Consider the following 27,490-nt stretch of genomic DNA (forward strand, 5'->3'; position numbering starts at 1 on the left):
TTATGATGAGGATGCTGTTATTTAATGAGATACAGATGATGACGATGGTTGATGATGATGAGGATGATGATGATGATGTATGGGAAAGTGTGTTGCACATGTAGATGTCAATATCTGTGAAAATTATGAAACTTTTCAAAAATAAAAGAAATAAAAAAAAATGATTATTTTTACATTTTTTTTCTTTATAAAAATAAGGAGTCAAGTCATACCGTATATTCTATACATTGATACGTTGTATATACTTAGATCTATGATTAACTAACTGATGACCCTGGCCAAAGTGTAGTGTTAATTTGGTGGAATATGAGTCATGTGAACAGCATAGGTTTCACAAATACATCAGCATTCTGCACCGTGAACGTTAAAAATGATGACTAATGAGCTATTTGAAGGATTTAAAAAGTATGTCCCTTGTCACGTTAAAATGGGTCCTTCTTTCGCTGAATTTCAAGAATTCAACCAGGAAACTTAACAGATATATAGTTTATGCCGTTTGTTATTAAGAATGTCGTCTACGATTTTGACGGATTTGGCCCCTGTGACCTTGAATATGGATCAAGTGTCGGCATTATAATTCTAGGCCATTTTGTCGAAACGTGATTTAAAAACTTTAACAGATTGGACCCCTGTAATTTCGATCTATAAATTTAGGTATTTTTGTTCATCCTAGAAACGTTTTAGGCAACTAACCTGAATCAATGGACACTGCACCACGCCAAAAGCTCACTTGGCCTTTGGATCATGTGAGGTGAGCTCAAAACGTGAAACACTTTATTTTTGCCTTAAGTTCTTTTAGTATATATTTAAGCATTTGTTCGTTCAGCATCACAAAACAGGAGGACACCTTTTAAATCCAAACAAAATCGTTGGTACAAAGGTGGCTTTGTGCTTAAGGCGTCTGAAAGTCTTTATTACTAGACCTCCAACTCTGCGTCGCGGGCGTGTCTTACATTGGGTGGTCAGTGCCGCAGGTCGGTGGTTGTCTCCAACGCCCGAACCTCTACAACTGACCCTGGCCCTGTTTATATGACGTCAAGCAACTGACTAAACAAAACCTAAAAATCTATGAAGCAATGGCAAAATATCAACCACAATTAAAACAAAAATATCCTACACATGACCCTCTGTTATACACATTGTTTCGGATTCGGATGTACGACTGAATCACGTGCATGAACACATTTGTGTTGTAAATATACAAACCAGTCGAGCAGAAAGTAAGTCGATGATTTCATATGATATCCGTGCACGGGTAATTGAATCCTAATAGATATTGTTTCCGTTAATTGATTTAAAGGATATGCCTTTTCACACCGTGTGATTATCATTCATCACCTACAGCTGCACAGATACAGTTGTCCCGGCACAGAATCCTTACTGATTTTAGACAATGACAGGCTTATTTGCAAACCTGAGTTAGCAGCAACCAGAGGTGTAGGTTATAGACATGCATGCTGTTTTCATAAATTTTGGAGCAATGTTTTCCCAGCCTTCAATTAACTGAAGAGAATATATGTTGGAGTTGTATAGTATATTACACTGATCTGTACTCAGTTGAAGTAATGGATGTGTGGAGTACATTCGAACAGAAGGATTAGAACTGATTAGTATTATACTAATAACACTTACTCTGAGAGACCTTTTACAGAACACCATCTGTTAGTGCTTTATTCTTATCGACAACAGAGGTCTGTCAAAAGATTTTGAATATAAACTTCAAAGGCTATTTGTGACAAGTATATCATCAAACAGCATCTTTTCTTTAATCAAATAATTATGGATATACTTATTTTGTCAACAATTTTGATGTTTTTCACGCGCGGACTTTCAGCAGCTAGGTTTGCACGGGTACTACGTGCTTATCCAATAGATTACACTGACGAAGGCATGTCCATTTTCTTCAATAAAGAAAACCATGCAGAGTGCGGTAAGGTTTGTAAATCAAACTGTTTGTCATACACCTATGACCAAAGTGCCAAGGAATGCAGGACTTTAACCAAGAAGCTATGTAGAGATAATACCGCACCAAATTTACCAATCATGGCTTTTACCAAGGTCGTGAGTATACCAATCAACGGTAAGTTAGTTTTACTTTTTCACGGGTTTGTAATCACTACTTTTGAGGAAAACAACTTTTTGATTATTTTTTTTCTGGTAGTGTTTTGTGCTAAAGCCCAAATCATTCGGAGCAAAATAAAACGAGAAAAAAAGTATAGAACTCACACAAAGAAATGCATCGAACCCAAAGAAAAAATCCTAAAAATCTCATAGCAGACTAACTAGATGTCACCTGAGGTATCATGGGAGCGAAAAGTAAGATGTTGGCAACAAAAGATCTCGCTGAATATTTCTAGATTTGTTTCACGGCGTCATCATGTTTCGGCTTGAATGTAGAGTTGATAGTCAGGTTAGGTTTCATGACGTCATCATGTTTTTGCATTACTGTTGACTGGATTGTCTGGTTAGTTTTCATGACGTCATCAATTATCGGCATGCCTGTATCATGTGTATTTGAATGGTCGCGATATATTTTATGACGTCATATAGCTTTAATGATGTCACAATGTTCAAAGGCTGACAACTCATCAAACTCTTTTATTCGTCTATCGATTACTCGGTTTTATTCATCTGATTTATCTTTCATCTTTTCACTCTACTCGTAACCATCCTCTATTTTATACATATGTTAATCATTCTTATGTCGTTTTTTAAACGCTTAAATCACCATTTTATTCACCTTTTCAGTCAGTAACATAACTAACTCTGTTTCATTAATTTCAGTAGTCAGCTAGATATATGTTTTTCGTCAGTTTTAATCGCTATTTTCATAGATGTTATTTGTAAATTCCACTAGTTTGTTTTCTTAACGTCAAAATATTATGTAGATACACGGACGAACGATTGAGATGACATGCTTACAGTAGCATAAAATCACTTCACAATCTATGATCGTAGTGTACACATAGATTTTACCCGTTTTACGACGAGTAATAACAATTATAGTGATTAATAATGGATAACACTACCTAGAACATCTAATGGCTGTCTATACTTACTATTCAAACGATCGTTTTCTCGGTGGACTAGGTGAGAAGTAATCAACAATCTATAATCTACATTACAATACAAATCAGATTTCACATGACGTTCCTCATAGTGTCTCGGAAAACCAGGTAATTGATGTGAATTACACAGAGAGACACTGAGGTTTATCATCGTATGTCATAGATTGTCAATATATGTCATGGTTTGTAATCGTTTGCCATTATTTTGCATTATATATACTGAAAGAATAAAGAAACGCAGGGTAATATTTATTCCAATATTTTGAAAACGCGTTCTCCAAATAAAGTGAAACTTTGTGGATTGAGTAATTAGGTCTATTACACCTTGTCCTGTATCGAAAATTTAGTCACGGTACAGTGCGCAGCTCTGGTAAATGGAGGAAGGAAAAACAAGAATCTCGTGCACCGTGTTGTTCTGGTCTCATGCAGCGTTGGTCAAGTCTGACGGCCATCAACGTGTCTACCGACGTCGTGGCGAACGTTTAACGGACGCTTGCGTTGTAGAGAGGAATAGGTTTGGGGGCGGTTCAGTAATGGTGTGGGGAGGAATCTCACAAGGGTTAAAATCACAATTGGTTGTTATTGATGTCAGTTTAACAGCAGCTAAGTATAGAGATGAGATCCTCCGACCCCATGTTATTCCTTTCTTACAGCAGCATAATCTAACCCTCCAGCAGGACAATACTAGGCCCCACGTAGCAAGGATTTGCCAAGTCTTTCTGGCCAACAACAACATTCAACCACTAGATTGGCCGCCATATAGCCCTGATTTGTCCCCCGATCGAGCATCTTTGGGACCAGTTGGATAGACAGGTTCGAAAGCGCCAGTCACCCTCTGCTACTCGAAAGCAGTTGACCAGAGCTCTGATTGAAGAGTGGGACAACATCCCCATAAGACGAATTAACGCTCTCATGAACTATATGACCAGAAGAATAAGGGCTGTGACCACAGCAAACGGCGGACACACAAGATATTGATGACTCAGTTCAATTTCAATTTCAAAATCCTAAGGGTCCATTCAATTTAATCGTTAGTGCCTCTAAACCAATTGTCAGATGCAAAATACAGACTATGGAAATTTTTAAGCTTTAATATATCTGTAAGTATACAAAATTACGTTTTAAATGAAGCCCGATATCATACTTAATTTCTGGTTTAAAGTTCACCCTGCGTTTCTTTATCCTTTTAGTATGTAACTCATTTTTGCGTATTATTTAAAAATGATTTCAGCAGTTTTTTTTTTTTAAAAGAATGAAAATAAATGAACAATGGATCAGAGAAGTACAAAAATCAGCCAGAAAATACGTATAATAGCTAATGATAAAAAAGCGATCAGAGAAAGGTAATGTGTTTGATTTACCGAGGAAGTGAAGACTCTTAACCTTCTAAATTAATCATTGTGACGATTACACAATATCCGAGCAAAGCACTTTTCACTAAAGTGGACAACAGATAGAGAAAACCGAGTACATATTACATGTATATAAAAACATCCAGCTGATTTGATTTGATTGATAGGGCAGAGTTCGATGGGGGCAGCATTTGCTGCCATCCTAAAGGGTTTTGCGGTATTGTGTTGTAGCATATCCAACCGATTGCAGTGAGATAGACACAGCCGTCTACTGCTCTGGTGTCTACCGAATCACACCTTCGCCTGGAGTCAGCTTCGACGTGTACTGTGACCTGGATACGGCTGACGGACCATGGACGGTAGGTGTCTTATATACTGTATCTGTAAGTAAAATGTGACTTGAAAGGTGTTGCTATGGTATTCAGGTAATGACATGTTTTATAAGGGATTCCACATACCCAGACAAATATGCTCTGTTGTTGGATACCTTGAGACTAAACACTGAATATTGATGTGTCACCTAAATCAACGTCTTGCACGCGATTCACTGGTAAATCATACACTTTCTGATAGTGTGGTTAAAAATGTCACGTCGAAAGTTGACAAATGTTGCAAGATTCAAAGTAGTATGACGTACAGACACGTAGCTGCATGCTTTAATGTCTGAATTCTGTTATTACTCGGTTAATGTAACGTCTTTAACTAACCGGGTATGTTCACGAGAGTCCCAGGTCTGTTAGACCTCGAACGACTACTGATTAAAAAGATAGACTTCATTGTAGAGAGGAAATATGACAATCATGTACCTGTAGCGTCGCGACTGTACCAATATTAACATAACTAGTGCAGCTCGTTGATTAGTTAATAGTCTTGATCTTGTACCTTTGTTGTGATTTGATGGCGTATCTGGTAACAAGAGAGAGTTAAATTCCAAATTAAGTTTTTCTAGACTTTGGGAATGTACTTTTGTAAAATGTTACAAAACTTCCGCTTCTGTACATTTCTGTTCCTATCTACTGTGTATAGTTTGTCTGATGCTTAAAAGACACTCTTTTATATCAGTTTGAGTTGTCATCTTTGTTAAATACAGCGAACGAAATTAAGCCCAACAAAAGACATGGAAGTGAATTTAACTGTTAATTATACTCTAAACAGTAATTACTAGAATTCATATCCAGGTACTTGTTATTTTTCATCTCCATGTATGATATGACATTGAAGATAAAATCTGGTTGAGAAAAAGTTTAAAAGAAAAATCTAGGATGGTATACATTTGTATTACAAGTACACTACTATATTTTGATAGGTGATACAAAACAGACAGAATGGTAATGTTGAGTTCTTTAGAACCTGGGAGGACTATAAAAACGGATTCGGTGACCTTCATGGGAACTTCTGGCTTGGTACGTATCTTCACTACCAGCGATGATAGCAGGTGATCAAACAATGACAATAAAGAACATTGAGTTGAAATTGCTGCAACAACCATCGCAATGTTAAGACACAACCCTGAAAGTTATGGTGGTGAAATTAGATTTAATAGTCTTTTTATTAAGAATTCATAACGAAGTTTTGTCATCAGTACCCTACCAAAATATGATCATTTCACGTCATTTCCTGTCTTTGCTCAAAGTTTCATAGGATAAGTGTAGCTTTTGACTTTAATGATGAACGTTATCTAATGTGAGGACGAAGATTTCGTGTTGTCTGACGTGGACAAATGTAGACTTTTCGGGTTCTGGACGTTCAGCTTTTAATGTGACTGAAAACTTATTCACTTGTGAATAGCCATCATTTGACGTTTACTGTTGGGTGGACCTAGGTCTTGTGTTCCCCTCAGAGCAAGGAGTTAAACAATTTCATTTATTGTACAACTGTTGCGTGGGTGCATGTCTCGTGTATCTCTCAGGTTCATGTCCCCCATCTTAATCCAAAGGATTAAACGATTTCCTTAATCTTATGATCCCTACTACTGTGTGGATAAACTATCGTGTACCCTCAATTGACGGCCCCCTATCTCACCCTAAAGGGGTTTAACAATTGGCCGGGCAATGAATATCAAATGTCGGGAATTGTGTTCAGTTAGGCAAGGTGAACTTTGGTAAATATTGGATCAAAACCATTAAACCCCAAATTTTCAGAATTACTGCGATATCTCGAATGCTTAAGGGATGTATACGGTGTAAGCGGATTTGTTCCTAATATACTTGAGTTTAAGGAGGTAAGATTCTGTTACAGGGAAAATCTGGTTATAATGGGCATGTTTAATGCCCATATTACTACAAATATTTGTTTCATAGGATTTTGATAATCTGGGCTCACAGCATCAGTGACAGGTCCAGGATAAAACAGATGTAGGATGCAGTTAAAACATGCTTGGCTTAACAGTATCTAAATCTAAAACAAAATGTTTGATTGAATTTTAGTTTTGATTATAATTATATTGGTATTTTTTATATAATATGAAATTCATCCAGTCAAGTGTTCAAACTGTATACATGAGCGAGTATGGGTTCGATGAAGAAAGCGATTCATGTGTGGATCTGGTGTGATAGAGAGGTCCTGCGTGTGGTGTCGCATAGTGTGTTAATAAGCTTGAGGAAAATACATAGTATATTTAGGAGAACATGTTGTGTTCTCTGCATACACAAAAAGAAGTCGATTTTTGTAAACAATCTTATGGAAATGATTTTAAATGATCAACTTTACTAGCTAATGTCCATTTTTATCGACCAGGAAATGAACACATCCACCAACTCACGATATCAACTTCCGTCTTACTTATTGTATTGATGTCATGGTTAGGCGATACTGGACATGCACAGTATTCCACATTCAAGGTTGAAGACGAAACAGAAGATTACAGACTGACTGTATCCGGATTTTCTGGGAATGTCACATGTACGTATAGGAAGTGCATTTTTCTACTTGTATACCCATTCTTTGTAAAATAGCCATATCCCAAGTTCTGCTTATATTGTTATATTAAATACGAAAATATTTAAGCGAAATAACAAAAGCATACTGTGAGTCCAGAGAAATTGATTAGTTGAATTGATTTGATTCTTCATTCAACGACGAACAAAACCATGTTCGAATGTTTACCTGTGTACATGCTCACACCACATGCTTATGTTTATTTTGTCTTGCTGTCCGTAACGATTTTCACCGTAAAAGCCAATCGATGTTCGATCACTCAAAACACTTTTGTCATGATGATAGCAGATCTTAAAAGTACATCAAAATAAATAGATGAAGAAAAAGCGATCCGTCTGCTTTTAATTTCTGTCAAATTAAACACTATTGATCAATGTGTATATGTTATACAATGACAGCCTCATGTGCTGAAAAGTTAAAGCAACTTACTTAATTGTAATATATTTTTGTATTGAAAGGTTTTGACAAAAGCCAAATATTCGGACACCTTTCCTTATCCCCAAATAAATGTGAACAGTTATCATTCGCGTTAAAAAAAACTTATTCACATACAGCGCTTCTAAATAACCAGTATAATGTTACTGTGTAAATAGATGCGTTCACTTCAACTCAAACTAGTGTCGATATCTGAGTGACGCGTCTGATTTCCAACACCTTTGCAATCAATAATTAATTTCACAAATATGCCACGTCTATCCCAACCTGACGAAGGAACGGGTATCGCAATGCTAATTGGAAGTAGCCCTCAACATCAAATCACTACTCACTTTTGCGTTCCAAATCGACTGTAAATCGGTTAAATGTTGTTGACAGACTAAGATCGAGACGCCCACGTGTAACGTCGCGACCTCAAGATCAGTTCATTATAACTTGAATACTTGCGTCACAGGAAACAAACGGCACGAAATATCATCGGTAATGGAAACCGTTGAATCCGTGCCAGGACGGTTTTCTATGAGACATTGGGAGTCCATTCCTCACGGGTGAATCTCGATTCACGTTATTTCCATCAGAACCGTCGGGTAGACGCTTGTATTCTAGAGCACGACAGTAGTCAAAAGACATCTTAATTAGTCATGACAGTAGTTAAAAGACATCTTAATTAGTCATGGCAGTAGTTAAAAGACATCTTAATTAGCCATGACAGTAGTTAAAAGACATATTAATTAGTCATGACAGTAGTTAAAAGACATATCAATTAGTCATGACAGTAGTTAAAAGACATCTTAATTAGACATGGCAGTAGTTAAAAGACATCTTAATTAGCCATGACAGTAGTTAAAAGACATCTTAATTAGTCATGGCAGTAGTTAAAAGACATCTTAATTAGTCATGGCAGTAGTTAAAAGACATATTAATTAGTCATGACAGTAGTTAAAAGACATCTTAATTAGTCATTTATGGAATATAACGGCTGTTCGCTATCGCGATGTGATGATGAGGCTGATGTTGTGCCTTACATTCTAAGGCACCAGTTGACATTTCAGCACGATAGCGCTCAGTCACACGTTGCAAGAGTTTGTAGGGACTTTGTCCTTATTCTGTTGTCTGGCCTCCTTATTGCCCCGTTTTTTCCCCAATTGGAAACTTACGGGAAAAACTAGTAGATTTTGGAATCTAGCAAACATCCTAAATAGAATAACTTGTGAATTCCGTGCCATATAGAATTAAAGACGATATAGCTGTTCAGGGAGAGCTCACAAGGCATCAAGGATAGGTCTTACAAATGTTGTTTTTTTTTCAACTTTTTGTACATAAGGGAACCTTTATTCATGGCGGCTAAATATAGTCATCATTTGTTAAAAATTTCTTTTCTTTTCTTTTTTTATAGGCAAATAGTGCAGTAGCACATGTAGATGTCAATATCTGTAAAAATTATGAAACTTTTCCAGATATTGACATCTACATGTGCAACACTTTTTCCCATACATCATCATTATCATCCTCATCCTCATCATCATCAACCATCGTCATCATCTGTATCTCATTAAATAACAACATCCTCATCATAAACCATCATCAACCTCATCATCATCATTATCATCATCAGCATCATCATCATCATCAAACCACAACATCCTCATTATCAACCAACATCATCATCATTATTATCAACCATCATCATCAAGATCCTCATCATCAGTAGAAGTCATTATCTTCACGGTATATTTATCAACACACTCATCATTTATCATCCTACCGTCACACATCTTCCACACCCTCACACACGATTATCATTACCATAATAAATGCAATAACAATTATATAATCACAATGAAATCATCATCAGCATTTTCATCAACATTCGCTATTTCTACCAACATATAGACATGCATACCTTTGTACATGCATCACTCACATCATCACACACGCATTTCATGCTCTCTGCAAAAACAAAAAGAAATCCAATAAATTAAGTCAGTCAATATTAAGTCAGTAGAGAGAGAGAGAGAGAAAGAGAGAGAGAGGAGAAGAAAAAAAATGGCTGGGCTACAGATGAAACTAAAATATATGTAAGTAGAGAGAAATATTTCCTTTTTCATAGATGTTATAATAAATATATATATATATATATATCTAAGTGAATTCACCAATCATTAAAAAGGGAAAATTGTCTGCGTAGAGATATAATGATATATATATATATATATATATGGAAAAAACTTGATTTGACGAGATGCGAGTAAATTATAAATAAAAATGATTTTTGACAAAAGAAGAAAGACGTTACCATTTGCACTAGCGCTTTCACTGTATTAGATCTTCAGGTGCATAGTAACTGTACATAATGGTGTGGCGTCAAAACATTTTATCTGTTGATGACGTCATAATATAAAAGGGGCATAATTATATTTTGCAAACTTTACAATGCGGTTAAACATTAATATTCAAGTCTGGTTTTAAAATGTTTATAATTTCTAACTCCTTGGCTTCTCTTTGTATTCGATTGGTTTCAGATGAAAAAGTATACAGGGGAAAGATTTGGAAAAAGCCGTCTTTGCATCCTGCTATGTGTCGGCTGATTGGTAGACGTCTATATCTTTTGTGGGATATTTGTTCGCGATGTAATGTTACGCGTTTGCGGAGGTTTTCTGTTTGTCCTATATAGAAACTTCCACATTTTGGACAAAGGATTAAGTAAATCACGTTTTTTGATTTACAGTTCATACTGCTTTTAACTTCCCACTTCTTTCCACTTTTTAATTGTAAGGAATTCCCTGTTATGATATGTTGACACGTTCCACATCTCTTTTCTCGACAAGTATTGACTTCCGGTAACTTTGTTTCTGATGAAAATGATGCACGTGGTAGATATTTTTCAAATTTTTTGGCTGACGGTAGCTTGCGATAAATTTGGTATTTTTCATAATGTTTTTCATTCGCTCAGAGCCATCTAAAATGTTTGACCGTTCCTTTGATTTGAGGGTTAATGGGGTTGTATGTCATGACAAGCGGCAGTACCTTCTCATCGTTTTTTTCTTTCGGTGTTCTGAGTTCCGCTATTGGAATTTCGGAGGCTCTCCTGATGCCGTTATTGATCAGGGACTGTGGATAATTTTGTTCCACCAGAAACTGTCTTAGTTCCTCAAGTCTCTGTCTTCTTAAAGCATCTTTTTCTATAATTGTGCATATTCGTCGGGCTAGACAGAATGGGATATTTTCTCTTGTGTGCCTCGGATGCGAAGAAAGGAAATTCAAATACTGGTGTGTGTCCGTGGATTTGTAATAGATATCTGTGCAAAGTTCCCCGTTGTCTTTGAAGAGCAGTATATCCAAAAATGGTAATCTTATCTTGCTTTTTTCCATTGTGAATTTTATTTTAGCATTGTGAAGAAATTTCGTTAATCGTAATCAGACGTTTTCCAGAGTATGAAACAATCATCGAGGAATCGTTTAAAATTTTCCTTGAGATCTTTTTTCTCTTCCTGGCCGAATTGTTCTCCATACTTATTATAAAGTTGTACTTCTAAGAACCCCATTACTAAGGTTGCGTAAGTTGGAGCCATTTTTGTCCCCATTGCTGTACCCTGTATTTGTTGATATTTTTTATCATTAAATTGATACGTGTTTTCCTGCAGTACTATTTCATCTGCTTCTCTGACGAATTCTTTTGAAATATTGCGAACAATCCGAGTTTCTTGTAGCCAATAAGATATTGCTGCAATGCCAAGTTCGTGAGGTATATTTGTATACAGACTTACGACGTCGAATGAGACGAACGTTGTATCCTCATTGATGTGTTTTGGCAAGTATTTCAGGAAATCTATATCATCTTTTATGTAACTGGGTACTAGCGTGCAAAAAGGTTTTAGCAAGATATCTAAAAAGTTACTTAGACGGTGTGTTGGAGACGCCGGATCAGCGACGATTGGTCTCATTTTTAGGTCCTTTGTTGGAGGCATTACAATGTATTCCGACCTTTCTTGAGCAATAGCCGTTTGGACTTCATTTGATTTATGAATTTTAGGAAGACCATAAAAGTTTGACGTTTTGCACTGAAAGTTAGTGAGATAATCCTGCTCTTTATCTGTTAGTTGCCCTGGATATGTTTTATGAGTTTAAAACAGTTTCATCTTTGTTTGTATCTATTTCCTTGTAATTATCAACATCCTCAAGGAGTTCCAAAATTTTGTTTTTATAAAATTTCCTGTCCATTATTATTATTGCGCCACCTTTGTCCGCTTCTTTTATTACTATAGAAGCGTCATTTGTAAGGTCATTCAATACCTTTGTCTCTTCCTTTGATATATTTCCTCTCTTCCGGTTAGTGGTTTTTGTATGACAGCCGTTGATGGATTTGAAGAAAAGTTCGAGACATTCATCGTTTGATTTCGGCGGGAAAAAGTTTGACTTGTTCCGAACCAACGATTGATCTTCGTTTGGTTTCCCTTTAAAAAACTCCAGCAATCTCAGCCTTCTTTCGAATTCTTGAATATCTTGACTTAGTTCTGGTTTGTTTTCTCTTGGGCTTGGACAGAATTTTTTTTCAGAAATCTTCCCCTTGTATACTTTTTCATCTGAAACCAATCGAATACAAAGAGAAGCCAAGGAGTTAGAAATTATAAACATTTTAAAACCAGACTTGAATATTAATGTTTAACCGCATTGTAAAGTTTGCAAAATATAATTATGCCCCTTTTATATTATGACGTCATCAACAGATAACATGTTGTGACGCCACACCATTATGTACAGTTACTATGCACCTGAAGATCTAATACAGTGAAAGCGCTTGTGCAAAATGTAACGTCTTTCTTCTTTTGTCAAAAATCATTTTTATATATAAATATGTATATATTTAAGAAAGAGAACTAATATTTCATGAGTGTAAGAAAAATTTGATGGCTAATCATATCAATACCAATTAAAGCTTAAATATCACTTAAGTCTAATAATCTTCTCCATTTTCTCCATTTATTTTCTAAATTCTGCTGTGCAAGATCACCTTTGCTGTTAGCAATATATTTTTGAAAAGTGTAATACTCTTTGATTGAGTTTATCAGAATATTTGGATTTAAGATTTTATGTATACATCTTGATTTATATATATATAACTTAATCATGATCAGAATTTCATTATTTACCGAGTTTCCCATAGCATACCACAGTCGAAGTTAGCTATCGCTTTTCACATTTGGCACATTGCCCATAGATTCTATTTTATTGAACCTTGAAAAAGATGTTCCTTTAAGAATATGTGTACGTGAATGTTTTATTTTATACGACAGATGATGGAATGGCCACTCATCACGGTATGAAGTTCTCTACATTCAACAGAGATAACGATCAATTCGCGTCCAACTGTGCTGAGTTATATAAGGGTGGATGGTGGTACAATCACTGTTACGATTCAAATCTTAATGGCGGATCATACATAAACAGTGTTAACGAACGGAGCATTCCGGTCTGGAAATGGTTCTATGAAGATATCCATTACACTCCTATGATGAAGACAAAAATGCTTTTGAAGCGTTCTCTGTCTTAACGGACTGCGATATGCACCTGATCTTACTATTATAATGTCATTTTGAATTTTACTTCCCTGCAGGTAGGCCGTAAGAACTGCACCAATTCCTTACACTGGAGGATCTGGTCTTAATTTAGCATCTTGTAATTCCTCATCTTTTTTAACAGCTAGTATTTTTCAAATGTTCATTTTTAAACTGCCTCAGTTTTTGTCTTTAATTGAGGGTTCGCTGCTATTAGGAAGGTTTTGGGTTTTGTCCACCTGGCAAAGGCGAACCAGAGTCTTTAAAACTAACAGTCAATAGTCCAGTACCTATCGTCCAACATTATGTTAGTGAGACGACTGGCTTATCTGGTGTAAATATATTGTGACCGGGTAGGATGTCCTTATGTGGGCGCTAGACAGTTTACGTCATTACCTTAAGAAGTCGGTTTCGGTTCCGCACCATCATAACAAATGTATTCACCTTACATAAACCTGGAAGGCGTTCTTAACTAATCAAGATAACATTACACTGTTGCTTCAACCTGTCACCCTGTATCAGTTAATCAGTCTTTATCTAATCGTTTGCTTATTTACACGTGTTCAAGTTGGAAGCAATTGGTAGAATAGAGATATTTAGTATCATCAGTTTAGACCAACGAAATTTACGTAAAACTGTCTGAAATGTATTTAATGCATATTCTGATCTCTTTTGTAACTTTTTCAGCCGGAATATTTGTGGTTGTGTTTTCTATTGACACATTTTTTTTCTCTCGAGAAAATTTGCATCTGTTATCAACATATACAAATTCTTTTTTAAGGAAGGAATTGGGATAACACCTTGTTTGATTCATTCCATTTCAACTATTATTGTACTTTATACTGTCCATTTAATAGTTGTGAATTTATGTTTTTTTTTCGTGATAAAACAATGTTATTGCGGTGTTATACCATTTATCTTTTTTTTCAAATTTTTTGCTTTTTTGTTGTTACATTATATCCATATTGACGTACAATTCATTCAATAGTGCTGTAAAGTGTAGATATCTATCTCGTTTCTTTTTATCACAAGAATTCTATCTTATGTTTTTTATTGTTACATATATAATTTTGGTAATGTTATAAAATGTCCACCTATTTTGGATAAAACATGTCTATTATTTCGTTTTTATTGTTGTAAATATTTTTTTAGTATTGCTGTCAAATGTCCATTTGTTATCGTTACAAGATGTCTATATCTCATTAGTATGTAACATTGGGAAGCAGTACACTGTGGCTAAGCGTGATTTTTTTATCATTAGATTATCCCATTATAAAGGTTTTATTTTTTCAAAAAATAGATCCTTGTTAAAATCGGTCTTGTCATGTTGAAGTGGACAATGTGGGGTTTCACATTTTTTCAGAATATTTTTTGCATTGTATTGGAGAATACCATTTGAGCAGTCTCGAATCGGTGTCTATACACCAAAAGCTAGCTCTACATGATGTGAAATTTCCATAGTGATTACACATGGTCATGTTGTGAAGTCGTTCCTAGTTTGAATGAGCTGAAATGTTAGTAGTTTGTTACCATGACAGTGTTGTTGATTTTACGACAGGTGTTTAGAAATACATTTATTCTATACAGATAGTGTATGACCAATAATTTCAGAGAAAATGCACATTAGGTGTTTCCTGCTACCTTGGTAACGCCGATGTATCATTTTTACGTACTCATTAAATATTGGCATTAAATGGATATTAATATAATGAAATACCATTTTCGTTATGAAATTATGTGGTGTGTGATTTGATATAGAATAACATTCTACATGTATATTCATGAATTGGAACATGCTTTTCGGATTGATAGCTGCGTATAAAAGACGCATTTGATGAAGTTATTACCATAGCAACATAGTCATACTTTAATAATATTGCAATATAAAACAAACGGCACAACTCGTATCTACCTGATTTTTGTTAATTATATAATTTTGAATCAGGAGTTTATTTGGTGAATTTCTTCAACTCAACAGGTGCAGGCCGGAAATCTACTCCATCATCAACTGAAGAGGCTCCATAATGCAATCACAACAAATAATTTACGTTATCTAGTTACAATAAGTAAAATTAAATAAAATAAATTACAAATTATAGAAAGTTATATTTGTCATTCCACAAGATATTGACTTTTTGGAAATCTGAATGAGTAATACATTTTATACTGTAACATGTTGTTAATTTACATATTATAAAATCTTTTGAACTATATTGTATCAATAAAATTTCTACTTTCATTTTATTGTAACTCTCACAACCAATGAGGTTAAGTTAAGTTTCATGTGCGATATTTTAGTACAGTGTTACTCGATGACACTATTTTGATCAGAGATCATTATTTTTTATGGTAGAATGGATTTAATCTTTCTACAAAACATTTTTATAGTCGAAGCTGAGAAATGTGATGAGCGCCAGTTTTTTTTTTTTTTTTTTTTTTAGTCGAGTGGGTCGTCATTTTCATATATAACTAAGAGAGGGCACACTGTCTTTGAGAAGTTGTTAATGATCTTTTTATAAGTTTTTTATAACTTTCTTTAAAGCTTTTAAGGAAAATATCTTTCAGGTGAGATTTCTTGGGTTGCATACGTTTTATTGATTTTTTTAATTCTGAAGTTATAAACCCATCCCATGATTGGCTATCTTCCTATTTCTCAGTATAGTTCACATATCAGTAAATCTTATTTCATGTGGGGTAAATAATTTTCCATAGTACTGTATTAATCTTTTAAGAATGTCATCTTGTTTTGTAAACATTGCTTCATCTTCACTGTTAATTTTTGTTATAGGGAAAGATATTTTGTTAGTTTTTTTTTCACCTTTTCCCAACCAGTTAACTCTTGAAAGGATTTCTGCTCCATATGTCATTTTGTGATATAGATTGTCTACCTTAGCTTCTTGTTCATGTATTCTGTCACTGTTTTCATTGTATGATTGTTCATAATGATTTTTTATTGTATCCTCAATCTTTTTACTTTGTTTTTGGTAGCTTTGGCCAACTGTATACTGAACGCTAATGATTTTTCTTTTATTTGTATTTTGCATATTTCCCAAGCTGTCTTGATATCAGTTGTTTTGTTTTTATCATAGTGTTGCATTAATTTATAATGTTCATAATGTTATGTTTGTATTTTCATTCTTAAAGAGACTTTTGTGAAATTTCCAATAACCTGGACCTCTGGTAGGACCTGAGTTATCAAATATAAGCTTAACAGCTAGGTGGTCCATTGAATTTATTATGGCGGGACGGACATCGGATTTTTAGCCTACCATCATCATATTCAAATCGTGGTCCTTAAACGTATTGGATGGTTCTTTCTCAAATTTTCAGAAGTTGTGTCCGTTTGATTTTAAAAAAAATGGCCTACGTGTAGCCATCCTTAGCTGTGACCATTTGATTTTGGGTCTGATTAGAAATACAAATTGGCCAACAGGCGGCCATTTTCTATTTCGCCAAGAAAATTTCATACTTGTGTTTCATTTGGTCTCTGCTTCTGCCAATTTGATTTTGGGGACTGATCAGAAAAGCATGACTTCCAGACGACCATCTTAGATTTGGCAGGTAGGGATTATCATCGCTATTTCTGCATAGGAATGTTCAAATTTCTTATCATTAAGAGCAAAAACGGAGAATAGATAAGAAAAGAGGGAAAAAGATCCAACTTTTACAAAGCAAATTAAGACCAAACAACGGTGGGCGCCTCTAGGGTCTCTTGTGCCAATTTCGGGGTTATTTATATTGATAGTAGGTAATAATCGATTCTACTCTCCTCTTTCGTGATAATGTTTCTTCTTCGTGTGAGCCGTTCTTTTAAGTTCCCACTATCTGATAAGTTTAGTTTTTTCTTAAATATTTTAAGGCCATGAACACATATGTTTTATTCGCTGCACTTCTGTCAACAGTATCTTGAATGCCATCCCAGGCCCCTCCAATTGTTATAACTCTCTGCTTAAATTATTATTAGTTCTTATTTTCTTAAAACACTATTCCTTTGGTGTTTTGGAGCTTATATATTAATGACTGTAGATATGTTCTTGTTTATTTGTATATTAATTACTATGCATCAATCATTTTCATCAGACTATGTATGTATCGTCTCATGTTTCTTCTGTAATAGTATGGATATTCATCAGCTCTGACTAGGACCAACGTTATGTATCGATTCACCTTGTCATTCTGTGTTGATGAAGTTTATATCTTTCTTTGTGAAATTTGTTTCTTTTTTACATCTTGTGATGTTAGCCTTCTGTTCGGTTACCGACTGATAAAATCTTTTTCTTTCTTGTTTGTCTCGCAGACTGTGTATTAAGTGTAATGCAATGTATGTGGTCATTCATGTCTCGATAGGATAGTACATTGATAACTATTTAGTTTTGTCTTGATTGAAACAAACGAAATCTTTCTTTCGGGTGTATGAAACTTTGGGAATTTTACACAGAAATATTGTTATATATATATATAATATATAGAGAGCATTACATGTTTGTGATTTATGCATTGTAAAATCTAGATACATGTTCATCTGGGTTATTCTATGTTCGATATAACCTTGGATCATTGTAAAATCTAGATACATGTTCATCTGGGTTATTCTATGTTCGATATAACCTTGGATCATTGTAAAATCTAGATACATGTTCATCTGGGTTATTCTATGTTCGATATAACCTTGGATCATTGTAAAATCTAGATACATGTTCATCTGGGTTATTCTATGTTCGATATAACCTTGGATCATTGTAAAATCTAGATACATGTTCATCTGGGTTAGTCTATGTTCGATATAACCTTGGATCATTGTAAAATCTAGATACATGTTCATCTGGGTTATTCTATGTTCGATATAACCTTGGATCATTGTAAAATCTAGATACATGTTCATCTGGGTTATTCTATGTTCGATATAACCTTGGATCATTGTAAAATCTAGATACATGTTCATCTGGGTTATTCTATGTTCGATATAACCTTGGATCATTGTAAAATCTAGATACATGTTCATCTGGGTTATTCTATGTTCGATATAACCTTGGATCATTGTAAAATCTAGATACATGTTCATCTGGGTTATTCTATGTTCGATATAACCTTGGATCATTGTAAAATCTAGATACATGTTCATCTGGGTTATTCTATGTTCGATATAACCTTGGATCATTGTAAAATCTAGATACATGTTCATCTGGGTTATTCTATGTTCGATATAACCTTGGATCATTGTAAAATCTAGATACATGTTCATCTGGGTTATTCTATGTTCGATATAACCTTGGATCATTGTAAAATCTAGATACATGTTCATCTGGGTTATTCTATGTTCGATATAACCTTGGATCATTGTAAAATCTAGATACATGTTCATCTGGGTTATTCTATGTTCGATATAACCTTGGATCATTGTAAAATCTAGATACATGTTCATCTGGGTTATTCTATGTTCGATATAACCTTGGATCATTGTAAAATCTAGATACATGTTCATCTGGGTTATTCTATGTTCAATATAACCTTGGATCATTGTAAAATCTAGATACATGTTCATCTGGGTTATTCTATGTTCGATATAACCTTGGATCATTGTAAAATCTAGATACATGTTCATCTGGGTTATTCTATGTTCGATATAACCTTGGATCATTGTAAAATCTAGATACATGTTCATCTGGGTTATTCTATGTTCGATATAACCTTGGATCATTGATATAAACATCTGCAATAACAGATATTTACTTATCAATTAACCTCATCCACATCATGCATCTTAACAATATATACTTAAATTACATTATCTTTTATATGATTGTCTAGGTTGTCATTGTTTTGGATATTATTTCATATGTTATATAATTATGATAAAATATTTTTGTAAACATTTGATCATTTCTAACAAGATACTTTTCTTTCAGATATAAACATTCTATTTACTTCTATATTAGTAACTGTAAGTCTTAGCTTTGTACACATACTTGTGTCATTGTAAATTAATCTTATATGTGCATTTCCTCTGTGTTATATATTTGTCATGTTCCATGTCATTAGTGATGTTATATATTTACATGTAAACTTTGGAATTAAAAGGATACTAATCCCCTGAAGTCATCAATTGCTGCTGATCTAGACGTATCATTTTACTCGTTTAGTCTATCATCATTTTCCCCCCAGCCTCCAATATTTCTTCCGGCGCTAGGGGAGTACGCATCTCCGCCGTCACCTGAATGGAGTAATTACCTCTACAACTGTTCTGAAGTGTAAGGTTCTTTTCCCGCGTCAACGACGTTGTCTTCATCACTTGAAGTTTCAACTGTAGTGAATGAGTCGTTTTCTTCTGACTAACCAAATGACACAGTATTAGGCTTAAAGGTTTCAAGGATGAAGCCCGATAACGTTTGCAGAAAGAAATTACCCTATACTATATTCATGGCCACAGGGGTTAAATTTTCTAAAACCTGTACACGACTTCTTTTGACTAACCAACATATGCAGAAGCATGACGTTGAAACATATTTCTAGGTCAAAGCCCAAAAAATTTCGAGTAATAATAATAGTTTCATTTCCCAATGTCCAAAGTGTATAGTTTTCCCAAGGTATCAATGAGGTACCTTCTTTTGCTTCCCTTTGTGCCCAACTTCTTTGTCATACATTGTGACTAAGTTCACCCGTTTTCATTATTATTTATCATTAGGTCGTGCCACTACTTGTTTGACAGGAATATAGTATGATATTGCTGGTTAAAAGTGTAACAGAGAAGTCATTTACATCATTACTGCTTCTGATATAGAAATTAATTCAATTGCACTAAAATTTGTATCCGTATTTTCACAATCGGCTTCCAGACTCTTTCTTTCTTGTTCAGTATATCAGATGGAACAGACCATGATTACTACAAATAGGAAGAGATGCTAAGCCTTCCTGACTAGATTAGTATTAGTTGAAAAAATCACACCTATCAAAGTTGCAGGTTTAGGAATAATTATAGCAGGTTCATCAACGAAGGTAATTATGTTATCAGTCTACAAAAGTGATTATGAGAGTGAGGATTAATCAGGTTAATGTTGAGAGCACCAGTTATAATTATGTCTAGATTGATATTTACTTATCTTTCCAATACCAAATCAAATGTATTCCACTAACTGACTGGCTTTCCCGGTCTAAATATACAACTAAGAAGACATTTGTGTGATTTATGTACTATAAATTATTTGAAAAAATCTAGACGATTTTTATTATAAATATTAATTCTATGTTAAATTAACACATCAACGCCAGGGCCCGATCTCTGGTTCCACTGATCATTTGTCAAAATTAGAAAAATCAGTCTGCAACTTCTGGGGAAAGACGAGTTTCAGTAAAACATATGATTTCCATTCAACTCAGTTTCTTTACTGTTTATGTCTAATGGTCTAACGTTAAGGTACGATATATCAAGACTGTGCAGAGGTCCTAGATTAAGTTCAACGTCGTCGGAAAGAAAAAAAATCGAGAAAATACCAACATGGCAACATAGTCATAATTCAAACTCAAATTCCATAAAACTAGATCAAAATATGAAAACAAGATATATTTACAAGGAGACTGTTGAAAAAGTACAAAGAGAATAATACCAAGTGTTCCGCAGAGTAAGCGTCTTCCGCTCGACATCCGCCATATAAACCTCTGGCATTCCAAGTAAGTTGTGACGTTCTCAAACGAGAACACTGTCTAAAACAACGGAACCAACTGGTAAACTAACGAGCATCAAACACGGCCAGCTTCATATCACACAAACAAATAGATTTTTTGTCAATGAGATCACTATGGCGACCATTAAACTTCCCCATGGTTTTCATCAACCTGCATCTTTTAAACACTTGTGTTACGGGTTTTTTTGGTCAGTTGACGAATTCTAGCACGAAAATCGTGATAATGGGAACAGGCCCTTGAATACCGAATCAACTATGACATGTAAATATCATAGGTTGGAATTGAAGGCATATTGATATCCGGATAAGGAAAATTCATACAAATGGGAAATTGAAATCATCTCGTCCATCATACAGCGTGTAGATGTTCATTTTGTTTCGTTGTAGGAAAAGATCGAAATAAACAGCTAATGTAGAAGCGCCTTTCTTAACTTTGATTACTAGATCTGGTGAGTATTAAGAGCAACGTATCCATTGTGAAAGACAATATTTCTAAGTATTGTTTAATAAAATGGTATCGACAATAATGCACAGGGAAGTATAACTTCTAAAGACCAGTAAAGTGTTTATGTTGCAGTTTGAATCTTTTAATGACAGAAATATAACGAAAATGAGACACCAGTCTGTAGCGATAAACACATCTTATAACATGATTACACATTTTAAGATATTGAAAATATTCAGTAACATGGACACTTCTTGTTCAATTTGCCACGATATGCATATGTACACTAATTGCTGGGTAATGCCTAATTTGCTGGAATGAGACAAATATTGAAGGTATTATCATTAAGTTTATACACAAATAGTAATCCGCTATCTTAAGTTTGTGCTATTTCTAAATCTATAGAAGTATTGGAACCAGCCAGTCGCCAGAGAATCGAAACAAGTGGTAAACGACTGCTAATTTCTCCGAGTATATTAGGTAGCAACAAGTGACGTTTACAGAATTAGCAATACATTTGTATTAAGGAAAACAATGGTTTGTGATTATAATAGTTATTCATACACTTTTTTTCTCTTTTAAATACAGACATTTATCACACAACTGTATAAAATTTATAAAGAGTACAATATTGGTCGTATGTGATTTAGATCCAGACATTTATCACACAACTGTATAAAATTTATAAAGAGTACAATATTGGTCGTATGTGATTTAGATCCAGACATTTATCACACAACTGTATAAAATTTATAAAGAGTAAGATATAGGTCGTATGTGATTTAGATCCAGACATTTATCACACAACTGTATAAAATTTATAAAGAGTACAATATTGGTCGTATGTGATTTAGATCCAGACATTTATCACACAACTGTATAAAATTTATAAAGAGTACAATATTGGTCGTATGTGTTTTAGATCCAGACATTTATCACACAACTGTATAAAATTTATAAAGAGTACAATATTGGTCGTATGTGTTTTAGATCCAGACATTTATCACACAACTGTATAAAATTTATAAAGAGTACAATATTGGTCGTATGTGATTTAGATCCAGACATTTATCACACAACTGTATAAAATTTATAAAGAGTAAGATATAGGTCGTATGTGATTTAGATCCAGACATTTATCACACAACTGTATAAAATTTATAAAGAGTAAGATATAGGTCGTATATGATTTTATATTCAACAAACATTTAACACAAAACATTTCAGGTACTTGACTATATGACAGACATAATATATTAACATACAGTTAAGATAACGTTTACTCATATAAAACGTTTAAGGTATTTGACTGATATAAGTACCTTGATATACATAAGATATTTACATACAGTTAAGATAACGTTTAAAACGTTTGACAAACATGCATATTATATCAATCAGATATTTTACTGGAATTATTAGTAAATAATAGCCAAGGTGTCATTATTGTCTATTAAAATAACCTGGATACCGGAAAGTAAATACATCACGTTTATGACATACTGATATTAGTTCAATATATATGTAATGATTATGTACACACATCTTAAATACAAACTATGAATTGAAGTAACGTTTCTTGCGTTCTGACTTAACCTACATAATCATGATTGGCAAGCTTAAACATTTTTTTATTCAATATTCAATAATTTAACTTATACATATGATTTGTATGTAATGGCAAAACAAGCTTAGAGCTTATAATAATTCTTTTGTATGTTAAATTATACAAAGCTCATTTCATTACTAAACAAGGAGTCCTAGTGGGATCATTGTTTGATCATCATTTGTTCTTTGAAGATCTTTTCCCTCCTTTTTCTTGTTCTAAATGATATGCCATTCGAGACTTTCTTTGCTGAAATAGCGATAATAACTGTCAAATCAAAGATGGCTGCCTTTCAGCTATTTTGTTTGTGCGATTTGTCCCAAAATCAAATGAACTAAGGATAAAGAGTAACTTGCATATATCATTTGAGAAATATCATTGCAGGAGCTCTCAGGTAAAAGCGATAACAAACTCAAAATCCATGATGAGAACCTTTCAGCCATTTTTTCCTCATCAGTCCCAAAATAAGGCAGGCATAATAAGAAACTAAGGGAACCCGAAACATGACAGTTGAAAACTTTCTATGTTGTATTTCTCAAGAAATAGCGATAACAAATTTTATTAGACGAAATGCAAGATGACCGCCAATTGGATCAGTCTCAAAATCAAACGGGCACAATGAGGGACCAAAATGTCTTGTATATAAAATTTGCGAGAACTCTATTAAGTACTTCTCAAGAAATAGCCATATCAAACTTCATTGGAAAAATCCAAGATGGCCGCCTGTCGGCCAGTTTTTTTGTTGTCACTCCCAAAATCAACTAGTGACCAACAGGAACCGACATCTGAAACTTGAGAAAGATACATCCAACACTTCGCAAGAAATAGTGATAACAAAATTTGTTCACGGACGGACGAACGGACCACGGACGTAGGGTGATTTGAATAGCCCATTATTTGATGATGGTATCCTGGTAATGATTTGTGATATGTAATGTCCATGGAAATGAGAATATAAGGATTTTAATAAAACAAATGTACTTCTTTATCTTAAGGTGGGAAATATAGAATCCAGTAAGTTATGTCGACGGTATGGTCCAATATTGGTACTGGGTCCTTACAAACAAATGTTCTGGCTGTCATGAAAATAACTTTATTTTTAACTGAAAGTTCCGACTTTGTTATCTATTGTTTGCTTTCCATGTTCGATTGTATCAAAATGTTTACTTTTGATATTAAATAAATAAATATATATAATTAATGAAGTAATAGCAACCGTATGGACAATCGAATAGTCAAATTTTCGAGGCAACTTGCCCCTTTATCAAGGCACAAATATTTCATAACTTACATCACATACATAGAACATAAAACAAATAGAAAGTTATTAATCTAAATCCAGATCGGTTGTGTTAATTTATGATCCCTTCGGCTCATGGACGCCGAAAGCCCTTTATACAAAAAAAAAAAAAAAATACTAAGGAACATAGTAATATTAACATATAGATAAAACGTTAACTAATTAACTTGCTTTGTTACTAGATTACTACTTCAAGACAATAAAATCAATATATTGAAACATGTATATAAAATACCAACTACAAATATATACATTAGACACATTAATTGCCAGGAACGCTGTCTGTTCGTGCTCCAGATCTGGTTTTTATGCAGGGGGTCAGGATAAGCTGATAGCTCTTCCAGATTGGTGACCCGTGTTTGCTCTTCTTAGACTACGTATCACAATTCATCCATCATTGGTCCAAGTCCCAGATATTATGTTTTGAGAGTTTGTATATTCTGCCTTCGAATACACCTCACTATGGGTTTCGGTGAGTGCGGAGTTTGAATTTGAATTTTCATTGTAGTGGTTCATAACGAATTAAACAGGATGTCATTAGAAGTGGTGTTGTCCATTAACTGTGGTACAATATTTTTCTGACAGGGTCGCATGATTCACTTACCCGTGGATGTCATTATCACTTTATTTGATTATTGTTAGGACATCTGGTGATAAATACAAATCGAAGAGAGGAGGTAAAATGTCTCGCAGGCCATACTATCACGGATTCAAACAAGCGAAAACGAGGGGGAAAGACTTTCATCCACTTCATTTGTTCAAAAATTAAATATAAGAAAATGCTGAGAAACATCTACCATTTAGACAGATGTTCAGCAATATATTACTTATCCCTCGTCTTCCAGTGTATTTCAGTCTAGTTAGTGTCCATTGCACCATGTTAAGACAGCATTTTTACGCTGCGCTGTTTACATGTCCAATATGTCGCTTGATCACCGAAAGTCACTTTTGTCAGAAGAGAACATTTTAAATGTTATTTTAACTTTAATCCATGTTTAACATGCCACCAAAGGTAGGAAACGACATAACAAGACGAGGCTTTGCACTTTAGAACAACGCAGAACCGAATACAATGTTGGGAAACAATAAGACACCTTCGACGTTTATAAATCCCATACAAGAAAAAAAAACCACGAAAATACCAACATCTAATACATACGGAAACTCCTGAAAAAGAGAGAATAAGACCATGTCTTCCGGAAAAATAAATTACTTCTGCTTCAAAGACGTTACCCGCCATGTAAACCTTGGTCAATACACGTAGGTTTTTCCGATTGCAGTGAAATAGACCCAACCGTCTACAAGTCTGGTGTCTACCGAATCACGCCAGCCCCGGGATTTTGCTTTGACGTGTACTGTGACATGGACACGACTGGCGGACCTTGGACGGTAGGTTACATTTACCTTTACTAACACGTCACGAGATTAAGATGCTGGCCTTTAGCATCACTGACGAGTCCTAGAAGAGCGAAACATATGTTTGATAAAGTTTAATTCATTGTTGGGCACTATTGTATCTAACTCTTAATTTTCAAAAGGTGCTATTCACTTGTGTGTCTTTTGTAAGTTTTTGTTGTTGATATGTACCGAGAAAACCTCGTTCATGGGCACAAGGACACTCTTAGTGTATTTGTTAATGACCAGTCGTCATGGCATCAGCTATTTTAGAAGACAGGGAACCTGGCACTTTTTCGTTTGTATGATAAAGGCGGCAAAAAACATCTGTTGAATTGCACAAAAAGATGTCTGGCTAAACAATACTGAAAATTGTGAGTATGCCCATGATCGTGTTAAAATCGATCAGTATGATGACAAACACGGTCAATATTGGTAGTTGTGCTTCCTGATAGATCCATCCAGTTCTGGTTATTTAGCAACAAGTTGTAACGATTCAAGCATGTCACTGCTTGAGTCCATGATTTTGTAGGAAAAGCTGTTGCCTTTTGCCAGATGGGTTCACCGAGTGGTGAAGACATCTGACTGACTTTATCACTAACCCGCCACATCTAGGTCAATGGTTCGAGACCGAAGTGGGCCAGTCACCAGGTATTGGACGCAGATCTGCGATTTGTCTCCGGCCACTCCGGCTTTCCTACACCACACAAACCTGTCACACACAGTTATTAAAACATAAAGCGATAATCAATAAACGTGCTAGTAGACGTTGTTTGCCTTCCTGGTAAAATATTTCCGACTGTTTATCAAGTAATGAAAGAATCATCAATGTATCTCCAGGTAATACAGAACAGATCGAACGATGACGTAATAATATTAGGACATTCGTTTGTATTAGGTAAGGGTCGAACATTTTATTATGAAAACAATATGTTAGAAGAAACAAACCGTTACCAGATAACGTTCACAAGGTAAAATACCATACATGGTAAAATGTCATAATTTACATGAAAATAAACATACCCAGCCAGAAGTTTCCTAAGGGATGACCAAATCCATTTTTGTAGTCCTCCCAGGATCGATAGACGTTTACGTCATCGTTCGATCTGTTCTGTATTACCTGGAGATACATTGATGATTCTTTCATTACTTGATAAACAGTCGGAAATATTTTACCAGGAAGGCAAACAACGTCTACTAGCACGTTTATTGATTATCGCTTTATGTTTTAATAACTGTGTGTGACAGGTGTGTGTGGTGTAGGAAAGCCGGAGTGGCCGGAGTGGCCGGAGACAAATCGCAGATCTGCGTCCAGTACCTGGTGACTGGCCCACTTCGGTCTCGAACCATTGACCTAGATGTGGCGGGTTAGTGATAAAGTCAGTCAGATGTCTTCACCACTCGGTGAACCCATCTGGCAAAAGGTAACAGCTTTTCCTACAAAATCATGGACTCAAGCAGTGACATGCTTGAATCGTTACAACTTGCTGCTAAATAACCAGAACTGGATGGATCTATCAGGAAGCACAACTACCAATATTGACCGTGTTTGTCATCATACTGATCGATTTTAACACGATCATGGGCATACTCACAATTTTCAGTATTGTTTAGCCAGACATCTTTTTGTGCAATTCAACAGATGTTTTTTGCCGCCTTTATCATACAAACGAAAAAGTGCCAGGTTCCCTGTCTTCTAAAATAGCTGATGCCATGAC

General features: G+C 34.8%; 1 protein-coding gene across 1 annotated transcript; it reads left to right on the plus strand.

Annotated features, from left to right (window-relative positions):
• Positions 1-1,890: 1,890 nt before the first annotated feature.
• LOC132558793 (angiopoietin-related protein 7-like) lies at positions 1,891-13,343 on the plus strand. The gene is made up of 5 exons (XM_060223400.1): positions 1,891-2,080; positions 4,652-4,779; positions 5,727-5,823; positions 7,157-7,321; positions 13,087-13,343. Exons 1-5 carry the CDS (start codon positions 1,891-1,893, stop codon positions 13,341-13,343), a joined length of 837 nt encoding a protein of 278 aa, XP_060079383.1.
• Positions 13,344-27,490: the final 14,147 nt, after the last annotated feature.

The sequence above is a fragment of the Ylistrum balloti genome, unplaced genomic scaffold (genome assembly GCF_031769215.1).
Source record: "Ylistrum balloti isolate Yb309-2 unplaced genomic scaffold, AGI_CSIRO_Ybal_v1 Utg370826, whole genome shotgun sequence".
Classification (NCBI taxonomy): Eukaryota; Metazoa; Mollusca; class Bivalvia; order Pectinida; family Pectinidae; genus Ylistrum; species Ylistrum balloti.

Bases quoted from the DNA above. Each gene is read 5' to 3' on its own strand.
- LOC132558793 (XM_060223400.1), top strand. From the start codon at position 1,891: ATGTCCATTTTCTTCAATAAAGAAAACCATGCAGAGTGCGGTAAGGTT. The intron at 5,824-7,156 runs GTACGTATCTTC...TTTATCGACCAG, and splicing joins TCATGGGAACTTCTGGCTTG to GAAATGAACACATCCACCAA. The intron at 7,322-13,086 runs GTACGTATAGGA...TTTATACGACAG, and splicing joins ATTTTCTGGGAATGTCACAT to ATGATGGAATGGCCACTCAT.